The following is a 13067-nucleotide window of genomic DNA, read 5'->3' on the forward strand; positions in this document are numbered from 1 at the left end:
TTTTTTTAAAAAAAAACCAAACCCTTGCATTATTCACCTGCAGCATTGTTAAATGTTGGGGTGCCATTCAGTATCAGATGAGAACCCTATTCTGAGTAAGAGTAGAAAGAAGTAAAAAAAATAAACTCCTCACGGGGTTCGAAAAGTATTTATGAAGTGACATTTCACACGCTATTGTTTATCTGTGGCTGTAATGCATCCAGCTGAGGACTGCATTGTTTCCTTCTCTAAGCAAAACCAAAACAAGAATGCTGAAATCCCATTTATTTCATTGCAAGGTAAGTGTGACTAACATATGAACCTAGTGGTACCTTTTCTTGTTGAAGCTTTTAATAGTTGATGCCACAAAGAAATTCTTGGCATCCAGCTGCAATTCAGCATCGCCTTGGTGTTTGTGATATTAGCTAAAGGGTAGATTGACACATATACCACTGTTTACCAATAATCTCAAGGATGGAGATATTTCAGAAGCATGAGACAATTATTAATTCCCAAGACAAGTTAACAATGACTAATGTCTTTTCTGCACAACAGACAAGCAGGCTGTTTTCCTTTTATCTCCTCCTTGTTATAAAACTTCAGACATAAATAGGTGATCCAAGTAATTAGGGAGGAAAATAATTCTTTCATACTTATTAGAAATTCACACTTAAGCTTTAGACATATATCAGAAGAAAATGGGGATTCTGCAGTAACCTTCACCTGGAGTGGGGAGTGAATGGAGATTTTACAGTATCCTTCCCCTGCCATGCCCACTAAGCCATGCCCATCAAGCCCTGCCCACCAAGCCCTGCAACTCCCACCAGGCCACGCCCACAGAACCAGTAGTAAAAAAAATTGAATCCCACCACTGTATAGGTTCTCCTGCTTGAGCAGGGAGCTGGACTAGAAGATCTCCAAGCTCCCTCCAATATCCTATTCTATTCTAGAGTAATAAAATGCATGAAACAGGATAAGCAGAATAAGTATTTGTAAAATAAACAACAACAAGCAAACATACAGAGAGGAGAATGATTGCTGTAAGATGAGGATGAGAGGCATTATGCAATATGTATTCACAGGAAAAGATAGTTGCAAAAACATAATGTAATTGAACAAGAAACAATTAAGATCAACAGATGCAGAGAAAATGGGACTTTGGAATGTGTTTTGGAATGAGTGAATTCCAATGATTGTACATGACTAAACAAGGAACCGTCCCAGAGTGAGAAGAATTTAAAGAAATAAAACTGATGAAACTAAATTTGGGGTGAAACTAAAGAAATGGTGACAGGAATGCTTTACAGATTTGTATGGGACTGATGAGAATATGTTCAAGAGTGGAGTTAAAACAAATGCTAATAATATTTGTGCTCAAGACAAAATTGATCAAGTCATATGTGCTGTGACAATTTTGAAAAATTGTAAATTTGCAGAGGTGGGGACGCATATTTATTTATCTATTTATTTATTTTATTTAGATAATTTATATTGTCGCCTATTCACACATGGCAACTCAAGGCAATTTACAGAGTATAAAACTTCATATAAAAACAATAAAACAAATAAAAGAGGAGTCATGTAATAAATTAATATTAGATAATCATCACCCACCCCAGCGACAGCACCTCATATGAGCCATTTAATGGGCTCCATCCCGCTCTGGGTTCCCCAGGACTGCTGGCAGAACCAGGACTTCAGCGCCTTCCAGAAGAGTGCTAGAGTGAGGGCTAGTCTAATCTCTGGGGGAAAGATGTTCCACAGAGATGGGGCCACCATGGAGAAGGTCCTTCTTCTGGGTCCCACCAGGTGTATCTCCCTAGGGGATGGGACCTGCAACATTCCCTGCCTCCCTGCTCTGATAAGGTCAAGTAGATGTGACCGGCAAGAAACGGTCCCTCAAATAACCTGAAGCCATGAATGACTTTAAAGGTGGGATAACCCCATGTGCAAATTGGCAGTCAATGCAGCTCCTGCAGGAGAAGTAATACATGTGCACACCGAGGTCTGCACAAACCATGCGGGCTGCTGCATTTTGCACCAACTGGAGCTTCCAGATGCTCTTCAAGGGCAGCCCCATGTAGAACGCATTGCAATAGTCAAGACGGGAAGTGACTAGGGCATGAGTGACTGTGAGTAGGGATTGTTGGTTCAGGAAAGGGCGTAACTGGCGCACAACCTGCAGTTGTGCCAAGGCTCTCCTGGCCACGACTGCCATCTGCTCTACATAACTTCAGAAATTGAAAAATATGGGTGCAGTTAACATGGGGTGGCTGTGCAACTTACTTAACGTGTGAAAGCTAATTATTGTAAGTATGCTGTTACCATTTTCCTATGCAGAAGAAATAACAACCAGAGTGAATGCAAATTAAGTTGGTCTGGGAAGGTGATTGATTGGAAAGTGATAAGGAGTAGAATTTGTAAGGAGAAAGGTGGGAAAAGCATAAGCTGGGTAGGAGCTGTACAGACCAAGTTGTGCTTTTGAGCATGATACTGAGAAATGCATGGATGTGGGAGAGAAATTTTAGAGATAGTACATAACAAAATGAATTGGACTGAATTGTTATAATGTTATTTAATGTGAGTATGTAATTGAAGGTGGCAGAACCTAATAAAATTGGTAAATAAAAGCATTGTGAGAAAAAACTAAATGCTTAATGAATAGTTTGATTTTGAAGTGGGAGAGTAAGAAAGGATGTGGAATGCCCCTTCATTTTGTTATTTATAGACAAATATTATTGTATTGTTAGCTTAGAACTTGAATGATTTGCAGGAAATGTTAGGTAAACTGTATGAGGCAATGAAGAATATGAATCTGAACATCAGTGTATCAAATAAGAATGAATGATTGCAATGTATGTGCAAATGGTGAACAATTGAACACATAGATGAAACTGTGTACCAGATAGAATAATGACTAAGATGGGGGAATATTTAAAAAGGAGCAAATGTAAAGAGGCAATATATGGTTTGTAGCAAGCAATGAATGTTTGTCAAAAGAAGCAAAACTGATTGGGTTTAAGAGCCTATTTTGTTATGTGGAAATAATAGTTTTGTACATCAGGAAAAGCATAAAAGTAAATTGAAAACAGTGGAAATGGGGTACTTAAGAAATTTTGTTACACAAAGTGATTGGGTCTAGAATGTATGACTGCTGAATGACAGAGGACTGAATGCAAAAGTGAACAAACAATATATAGGAAAAATACACTGAGGTGGGTTGTCATTTGGAGAGAGTGAATGAGGCTTGAATTGCACAACAGATACAAGAAGGAAGAGTAAATGAGTTGAAAAGAAAAGAAAGACCAGGAAAGTTGGATGTGGTTGAATGGAGTTGAGAAGAACCTAGAAAAGAGGTTAGTACTTTAAAATACAAAACACAATATATGAATTTGTGGCTGGACATAGTGAAATTTAGGATAGTTTGCAAGGGTGGAACATTGTGGAGCAGTAGATAGTAGTGAATAGTGTGTGTAAATAAACATTCTTAGCTCACATCTCTATTTGTTGAGTTACTATCTTCCCTTTTTTGTGCTCTACATAACAATGTGTGTCTTGTGATTGTATGTATGTAAGCTTTCTAAATGATAATAAATTGTTGGAGATGTATAAAACATAACCCCCCCCCCCCATGGGAAAGTCTCCTTCCCATTTTTGGATGTTGGAAGGAACAAAAAAAACCCTACAATGTCTTTTATGATAGGAGATGAGGTTGGACAAGTTTTAGTTAAAAGGGCTAGACATTCCTGGCATTTTGATTTATAATAAAATTTTATTGGTTTTTCAAAATTTATAGGGAAAAGGGTAAATGGACAGGTATACAAATTTTGGCAGTTGCAAAGTGTGTGAGGCCCCCCTCCCTCCATACCCATAGCGTACATTTATATATAATGCATTAGTATATAATTGATTATAATCAGCATATTAGTTCTATTATTAAATTCAATCAAATTAAACATTACAATATAAAATCCAAATATAATTCCATTTTCACTTTCGGTCAATTTATAATAATATGATTTTCGTATTTATTTCTGTGATCTGAGTCTTCTTGCTATTGCCCCATCTCCCTCCACTGGCAGAGCTCTGGCCCCTCCCGTGTCCTGCGTGTCCGTTGTAGTGTCTGGTGGTTTCTCTAGGAGTGTTTTATTTTTTTCCATAAAGGCCTGCGCCTCTATGGGTGAATTAATTCTGATTCTTGTCTCCTCCCAGAATATCAGCATACCTTCAGGCATCAACCATCTAAACCACACCCCTTTCTGGTATAATTTATTCGCTAATTGCGAATAATTTTTTCTTTTTTCTCTAATCTTCTTAGGGATCTGCTTCAGAATGGTTATCTCCATATCATGATATGTCAATGCTTGCCCCCTTTGTACACCCAGAATTTCATCTCTTGTGGTTTTTCTAAGGAATTTAATGTGAACCTCCCTGGGTAAATTGTGTGTTCTAGCATAAGCTGAGTTCACTCTATAAACCAGATCTATATCCCACCCCATCTGTTGTTTTTCTTTGTGTGTATAGTCAGCCAGAATGTTTGTCATGATGTCCCTTATATTTTCCCCATCTTCTTCTATAACATTTTGAAATCTAAGATAATAGGACATTCTCTCAAATTCTAATTTCATCTGTTGGATGTCAAGATCTTTGTTCCCTTTCTGCACGGCTTCCACCCCCCCCCTCACCTCCTCCACCCCCCCTTCCACAAGATTCAGTCTTTGTGAGTTCTTATATATTTGGGCTTGATTTTCTTTAATTTCATCTTTCATTTCCCTTAACTGTTTCTTGATTTCCTCCTGGCCCTGTAGAATTTGTTGAAGCATTTGTTGAAAGTCCATCTCTGTAGTCTTATGGTGCATCAGTTCTGTTATCCTTGACTGTGTGGCTGGACTGGATGTTGCGGATGTTGGAGCAGAAGTGGCAAAGCCAGGTTTTCCAGGAGGGGGTCTTTTAGATGCCATCCTTTATAACGTTAAAAGTTCAGTCCAAATATGAAGTAAGCAATTAGAAAAGAAGGGTAGCCAGGTGAATCCGGGAGCAGAATAACCAGGCAGAAGAGAATCTCTCCAATAAGTCTGGCAATAGATAGAAAATTTCCCCTAGAAGGTTAAAAAAATACCAATCCACAAGAGGTTCCTCTGGGAGACACGGAGACAAAGACCGGAAGCCTGAATTTTAAAGGTGGAGTCAGGTTTCAGAGTTCATAAAGACAACGGAAGTGTGCCATCTTGCCCTGCCAGTTTTGGGCACAGAGGCGTAACAAAGTTTTAGAAAGTTCCAAAAGTCCTCAAATCATTGTAATATGTAAAATTAAATTGAAAAGAAAATCATCTCAGCCTAAGTGAGGCTTCATTCGTTGGCTCTCCCCCCTCCTCCTTCCCCGGGGGCTGAGAGCAAAATTGTTTCTTGCCGCTTGTCCAGGGGGGGGGGGGGAAACCCCCCTCCCTCCAGCCGCACCTCCAAAATGCTCCGAAAGTTGTTTTAAAGTTTTAAAAGCTGAATCAAATCTTCATGCAAAGTAAGGGATGAAGAGAGAGGCAACCTCACCGCACCGCAGCTGCTTCCTTCAATTGTAGCATTCTCCAGTCGGCTTGTAGCGAGGCGCGAGGCGTGGAAACGCGATGCGCCCTCCGAGCTTGCTCCCCGGTGCCTTGGGCGCGCGAGAGAGCCCCCGCCGGCTGCCGCCGCTGCAGGAGACCTCCGCGATGCCGCCCCTCCGGCAGGACCCCTCTGCGGGGTGTCCTGTGCCCCCCAAGGAGTGGGGAAGCCCACCGGGGAGCCGGAGCGGGCAAAGAGCTGCCCGTCGCCGCCGCCGCCGGAACCGGAACTCCCATTCCTGGCATTTTGCATTCCTCAATTGATTTCTTGGTTTTGTATTTGAGAGTTCTTGGAAAAGTATGTGGCATTCAGGGTGCATTATGAAAACCAGCTAGCTTGATCAAGGTTACTTGTGTTTTTGAAGTACTAAACACAAGAAAGTCTGTTTAGGATCCTCAGAACCACAATGCAGAAACAGTAAGTTGGGCAGTGATTCAAATCTCCTGAGAAATGACTGCATGTCGTTATTTACCTCTTTTGTTCACTTTCCATTAATGTTTGAATATGAATGGATTTCTAATCTTTCTGTCATTGCTGTTGCTAATATTTTGGTTGCTGGAGAGTAGCAGTGGCTGCATTAATATCAGACTAGACAAGGTAACAAATTATGTTCCACATGAATCAAAATGTTCACTAATGAGCTAAAATGAGAAAGCAGAAAAGATTTTCAGTAAAACCATAATTGATAAAAAAAATCTGCATGGCAGGATAAACTTTCAAAATTACTTCCACTGCATAAGTTTATAAGCAATAAAAAGAATGGTGCATCAAAAAGCAGAAAGTATATCTAAACCCCAGGGGCTACTTAGAATGAACAATGACTTAAATATAAACTAGAAGTTTGATATTCCTGGTCAGAATGAATGCCATTGTTAGTGGCATGAAAACTAAGCACAACGACAATGTTCCACAAACATAAGGGTCTTACTTCCTACATTGTTTTCTCATCCCATTTTAAAAACATTCAGAAGTTGTTTCCTTAGGCAACAGGTTAAAAAGGGAACTGAGGTCACATGATCCTACTAGCTGGCCCCATTTTATCTGGAACCAATTTAGCAGTATTTGTGAATGGAGCTCTGTAAGCCAAAATCTTTATTGAGAAACCAATGGTGATGCAGTTTCTCTTCCAAAGTAAGTCCTAAAGGAATGGAAATGAATCATTTGTCATGTACGGCCTCTCTGTCAAGTACTTAAATAGGAAACCACCAAAAATACCACGACTTTAGCTAGATTGGGAAAGTGTTGAAAAGATCCCCAAAGATAGCAGTAGGAGATATCAAGAAAATAATGTGGATATGTTCTTGAAATCACCAGGAATTGAGTTATAGTTGACATATGGTTTTTAAACCTGTGGATAGAAGATAGGTTTCAAAATTGAAGTACTTTTGAGTATCTGCAGAGTCTTCCTTCTCTTCCATTCAAGCTTAGCATTGAAAACCATTGTTAATGAAAATGTAAACTAAATATCTAATTTAGCTGACCTCTGTCCCAGATAATTCAAAGTATTCAAAGTAGTATTCATCACCGTAGTCCAAGAAAATATTAAATGTTCATTTGTTTTAGGAAGAAGGTCAATCAGATAATACAGCCTGATGCCTATTCTATTCTGTGCATGGGATAAGGAGATACATCTATTTGTTCCATTTGGGCAATCCAGATTTTTAATTTTAAAAACTAAGCATAGATGAATTATTTATTGAACACAGATTAATTTAAAAGATCCTATTACTCGAAGCAGAAAAAAGATCTGAAAGATTGATTCTAAGAAGAAGCAATGTATGGAAGCATGAATTTTGAAGGATATACCACAAGAAATTTACAGAGAGGGAGAAAAAATTGTGAAAAGGAAATTGGTATATAAATACTTATATGTGTAATTGGGGCTACATAAGCAAAGTTCCAACCAAGGTATTTGTCTTTTTGCCTTCATGTTAATCTTGAATTTGGTACCCAGTATCCTATATGTTGTAAAATGTAGTGCCAGCCCCCATTGACTTTATATTCAAGAATGACTCTGGATCCCACATGGATTCTAGAACTTTGCCTTCAAAAAATAACCAAGGATGAATAACTGCAGATCAAGGCTTTCTCTGGAAGTATGCCCACCTGCCTAAAGAACAAAGTCTTGCAGGATTCTATGGAGCATGTAGGACTGGGAGATGGCACTAGAATAACTGTAACTAGGGTAACACATTTTTGTACTGTGTTTGACTTCAGACTGCAAATATAAAAATCCAGTGTGGGAACAAAAATGATATGGTGATCAGGATGATTTAAACATCTTTGGTCCTCTTTCCCTGGCCTCACATCAAGTAATATCTCCCATCACAATATTCCATTTCGAGATAGTTTAGAGTAGAATATTTTTCTTTGAAGTAGAAATTAAAATTGTAGGCATTTTTAAAAATGCAATTATTTTGATGAAATCTAGCACTAGGAGCAAATTTATCAGTGACCATATGGCTACGTTTTCTAAACCTAGGTATCCTATGGTTTCAGACATTAATGCTATAGGATACTTAGAATGACTTTGGCATTCTTCTGCAACAAAATATATGTGAATTAATGTTTATCAACAATAATGTTATTCTATTTGGTGATGCTAATTAATATTTCATTAATACCTCATTTATATTTAATGCATGTACTTACTGTATCTTAGCTTACCTTGGATGTTAATATGGCATTTGTATCTGTTTTACTGATAGATTAAACTCTTGAGTGGCTCATCAGCTTCTTGCATTTCTTCAACTGAAAAGCTAATTTAGTATGCCACAAATTATGGACCATAACCTACTCAATATAAATCCTATTAACCTTCTGTATTGAACACAGAAAGTGTCTGAGGATAAGCAAAGTTCAGACTTTATCAAATTAGAGAACTTCATCACCCCAAGAGAATTTCCTGTTCAATATTTGACAGTGATGCCTTATGTAATATTTTTGGACAATGAATTAAAAAAAGACAAATCATTCTTAAATAGTTGGACAATATTGGGTCAGTATAATATATTTTTATTCATATCAATAGATAAAACAGCTTCATTCAACTAGGTTTTATTTGTAAAATGACCTAGAAAGCTTCACAAATATGCTTTAAAGAATTTGTGAAAGGTCATTTTGCAAATAAAACCATTCTTGAGAAAGAAATATCACTGTTCTTCAATCATATAGATTGATTCTTTTTTTTGGGGGGGGGGAGTCAGCGTTCAAAAAGGTTGCTTTTAAAAAGTTTTGAATCTGAAATGCTTCCTGTGCTACCATTGACAGCCCTGTCTGCTGTGGCATAGCTTCTTTTCTTGTGTGTTGTCAGAAACCTGCTTTTCCAAGCACTATTAGAAAAACACTATTGGAAGTCTATGTAGATGGAAATGAATGTGCAATCTTGTTTTAGAGAGGTCAGGGAATAGCATGTGTACTATCAAAATGTGTTGAATAAAATGTCAAAGGCTTCACTAGATTTCAATTCTCAATTTCATCCTATTTTACAAGGCAGTTTAATGAAGTATTTCTTTCTCCAATTTTATCCTCACTGTCTCAATCCTGTGAGACAGGTTGGGCTGAAAAACTAAGCCAAAAAACATCTGGTGAGTTTCTATACCTGAGTATGAACTTAAAATGGTTCTCTTCAGTCTTAGTCCAATACCTTAGCTATTACATACTGTGTATAGCATGTATTACATCTAAATGGAGTCTGAAACAAAATACAGAATGTATGGACAGCTTTCAGCTATTCATCCTTTTTCCAGGATATAATATTTCATCTCCCCTCTGTGCATTTTTGTTCTCTCCCTTGTTCAGCAGTCAGCCAATATTCTGAGGTCACTGAACATGGTTCTCACTATGTTCACTTGGAATCTATTTCCATATAAAAATGTTTTTGAAATATTGATGTTTTTGTGAGCTTCCTGATCTCTATTTCTTCTGAGTGGATGGTACCATTTTAGAACAGGAGAATGATGCTGTGTCTATTTAGAAATAAGACATTTTCAATAGGGTTTGTTCTCTAGAATTTGTGCAATGATTGAAGTTTAAATTATAATCAGATTTTTAAAGTCTACTGACGTATATCATTGGAAATCTGCACTAGCCATCTCTGGAGTTCATCATTTGAGGACCAATAGGAAACAAGAATCAGATTCAATCAGAGATGGGTTGCTCCCGGATTGGGTGAACCAGTAGTAGTGTCAGTGGGAGGCTCCTCCCGGAGGCTTCTGCACATCCCACACGTGGGAGCGCACCGAACTGGTAGTAAAAAAATTAGCAACTGACCACTGGATTCAATCTAATTATTGAGAAGCTTTCATAACTATCTGGCATTGTGCTCACACATAAGAGAATGGTATCAGTGGACTTGAAAATCGTAAATTTTTAAAGATTCCAAAATAGTTTTTAAGTTTGGGGAGGGAATAGAAGTCCAAGTTTCCAATCTTAATTCAAAGTGTTAATATAGACCCTCAATAATTTGAGAGAGTTCCACTCACCCAAGTATTAAGATCAACTAAGAGGTTCTTTCGAAGAGGTTCTTCCATTGTTGAGAGAGGTAGAGTTATGAAGAATTACTGGTGTTTATTCCATTGATATTCTTTACCATGATATCTATGCATAGGTTAGGTAAGAAACATATATGCATAAAAAAACCCAATGTTGATTGAGCATGTTCAGGGTTCTTGGAATTCTGATTGTTTACAGAAGGATTATTACATCCAGAAAATCTAGGATGGAGGAAGGGGAATAGAAAAGAATGGCCAGAATCCTTTACAGTGGTACCCCAAACAATCATATTTTGTAACAGGTGTTATCAATCTGCTCTGATGTCGCAAACATATTTCATGTAACTATATACCTGTCATTTTTCAGATTCAACAAAGGATTTAATTGAAACTTGCTGTGCTGCTGGACAACAATGGGCTATTGATAACAATGAATGCATAGAAATTCCAATAAGTGGAACAAGTGGTGATATTTGCAGGTAGGTAAAATAAAAAAAAATTTTTTTAAAAAAACCAAGCACAAAAATTTGAGTTTACAAATATACTGTACATTATAATATAATCAACTTGCTATTCTTTATGTCAGGTCGATACTAGGTGACAATACTGTCAGATCTATTGCTTAGATTATTATTATTATGAAGCTTTTCAGATATTTTCTAATGATCTTTGGGTGTAATATCGCATATATACTTAAATGTTCCACTCTAAACATTCTCAAGTCTGTTCACAACTATTATCATAACTCTGGAAGAGGATTGTGCATTGTCATACTTCCATGAATAATGTTTTTTTTCCAATATAACCATTTGCATCTTATCCTTTACAAAATACTAGCTGTCATGTGAAGGCACAGGATTGTTTTGTGCAAATTTTAAAAAGGTGTCCCTGAAATGGAGAGAGTTTGTGCTCCCTCCAGCAGCTCTCAATTATAATGTTTTCTAATTATATTTGTTTTAATATTTTAATTTTATGATTATTTTTATTTTAAGCTGCCTAGAGTAACTTTATGGTGGGATGGATTGCTATAGGAACATGATAAGTAAGAAAATAAGGAAAGTGCCTCAGATTCTCTGTACTTTACTGGTACTCCCTCAATGTGGTGCCCTTATGCAAAACTCAAGTCGAAATAACTGAACATAGTGCCCCACCAACACTGACAGGTCAAGCTGTTGTGTATACAGTAAACAAAATGCAAGTCCCACTCTGTTTGGCACTGAAGAAGTCTGGTATCATAATTACTGCAAGCAAACAACCAAGCTCAGAGAGCACCCAAGAGTCTCCTGTTGTATATTCCGTCAACATTCCTACGCCTGTTTGCAGATTAAGAGTTCAGTTCTTTCATATCTATCTGTCTGTCTGTCTGCCTGCCTGCCTGCGTACATTTCATATAAAGATATATGAAGGAACAGAACTCTTGATCTAAAACAGTACAAGTATTTCAGTAAAGAAAAAGAAATCTAATTATTCTAGTTGTGAAGAAAAAAAACAGTCTAGCACAATGGGAAATTAAATTGTTGAAGTTCACATTTAAAATGCTCCCCTAGTAAAGAGGTGTAGTATTTTAATGGATCTTTATTTTCATTTCATATGCCAGTGTCAAGCTGAATGCCTGCTCCTAAAATCCTATTAATTTCAAAGCAGCTCACTGTAACATAATTTACAAAACATAGCTAGTCTTTATATTGTGACTTTGCAAAGGAACGTGCCTTGTGATAAAAAACATGGCATTCAGTACTGTGACAGAATGGAGAGAATAAATACCATCTGCCATTCCGTCATGTGATCTTCCAACCATTTGTGATAACGGGGAGGTAAGAAAAGAGCTTGGGGGCACACGCATAAACAGTTTCAGGGGTTAAGAATCTGGCAGGGAGTTAGTTGTGTTGAGCTTTAAAGGGAAGAAGAAATAAAATGACTCGTGAATAAAGATGCCATTTGGCAGTCTTGGGCTGCTGAACAAACACAGATTCCAGGATGATTTTGGCATACAAATTGCTATGCAGGGAGGAGAATGACAGGACATGGGAACTATCTAGTTGGCTCAGATTTCCAGACAGAAAAATTCAATTCACCCTAAAGAAGAGCAAGGCTGTTGTAGCCATAGGAGATGTCTAGTAGTCAGGCTCTAAATATTTGGTTGCCCTAGACAAAATCACTTTCTGGCACCCTTTATGTTTTTGGCTCATCTTCCAATTTTATTAGAAATTTCAAAAAGGCACTTCCTTATTTTTTTTTCCCCTTTGAGTTTTTTTTTTTAATATTTCTGAATTTCAGTCCCAGGTATATATTTTCTTGGACATTTATTTACACAGCAAATTATTTTAATTGCATCAGCATCTATTATTGTCATTTGTCATTATATTGATTCCTCTGTCAAGAATTCTGAACAAGTTGGGGCATGATTTTCAAACCTCACAAACACCTGCCAGGCATCTCACTTCCTTTACATGGATGATTTTGCAGCTGTGTGAGAAAACGCCATCTAAATGGAGTCCTTGAATGTATCGTTTTTTTCCTGCTCTTTTTTTGTATCTATGAACTTTATCATAAAATGTAAATGGTACATGTTTGGGTTATAGCTTAAGGAGATATAAGGAGTTATATCATGAAAGCTTTTGTAGAGGTTTGATTTCTTCTCCATTTTTAGTGCTAACCACTGGCATGTTTATGCCTAAAGGAAGACATAAATTTGATTGTAGTGACTCATATATAACACCTTCCTGCACCATTTAGGCACAAATTTCTGTGGTTGGGCTCCATTCTATTTATTCAGAGAAGCCTAACCACCTGCTAGGTAGTTTATGTTAAGCAAAATGATATAAATAGAAACTGCCAGTTGTATACCTTGGTATAAATATTCATTTAAATTTGAGATGACATATTTTAAACCTATACTGCTTGTATCCTATGCCTTCCATCTTCACTGTATAAGAGTGTTTGCCAGCAGCAGCCTGTGTTGTGAAAGCAATATATATATATATATATATATTTTAA

The 13067-nt window shown here is 37.3% G+C and overlaps 1 protein-coding gene across 5 annotated transcripts in view; it reads left to right on the plus strand.

The window, feature by feature from the left end:
* FBLN2 (fibulin 2) overlaps positions 1-13067 on the plus strand; it is a 130486-nt gene that overhangs the window by 62176 nt on the left and 55243 nt on the right. For all 5 annotated transcript variants that reach the window (XM_081939890.1, XM_081939891.1, XM_081939892.1 and 2 more), the window contains exon 4: positions 10438-10549. In XM_081939890.1, the coding sequence (XP_081796016.1) occupies positions 10438-10549 (112 nt within the window). The remainder of the gene's footprint in view (positions 1-10437; positions 10550-13067) is intronic.

The sequence above is a fragment of the Natrix helvetica genome (assembly GCF_964273705.1).
Source record: "Natrix helvetica genome assembly, chromosome: 1".
Lineage (NCBI taxonomy): Eukaryota > Metazoa > Chordata > Lepidosauria > Squamata > Natricidae > Natrix > Natrix helvetica.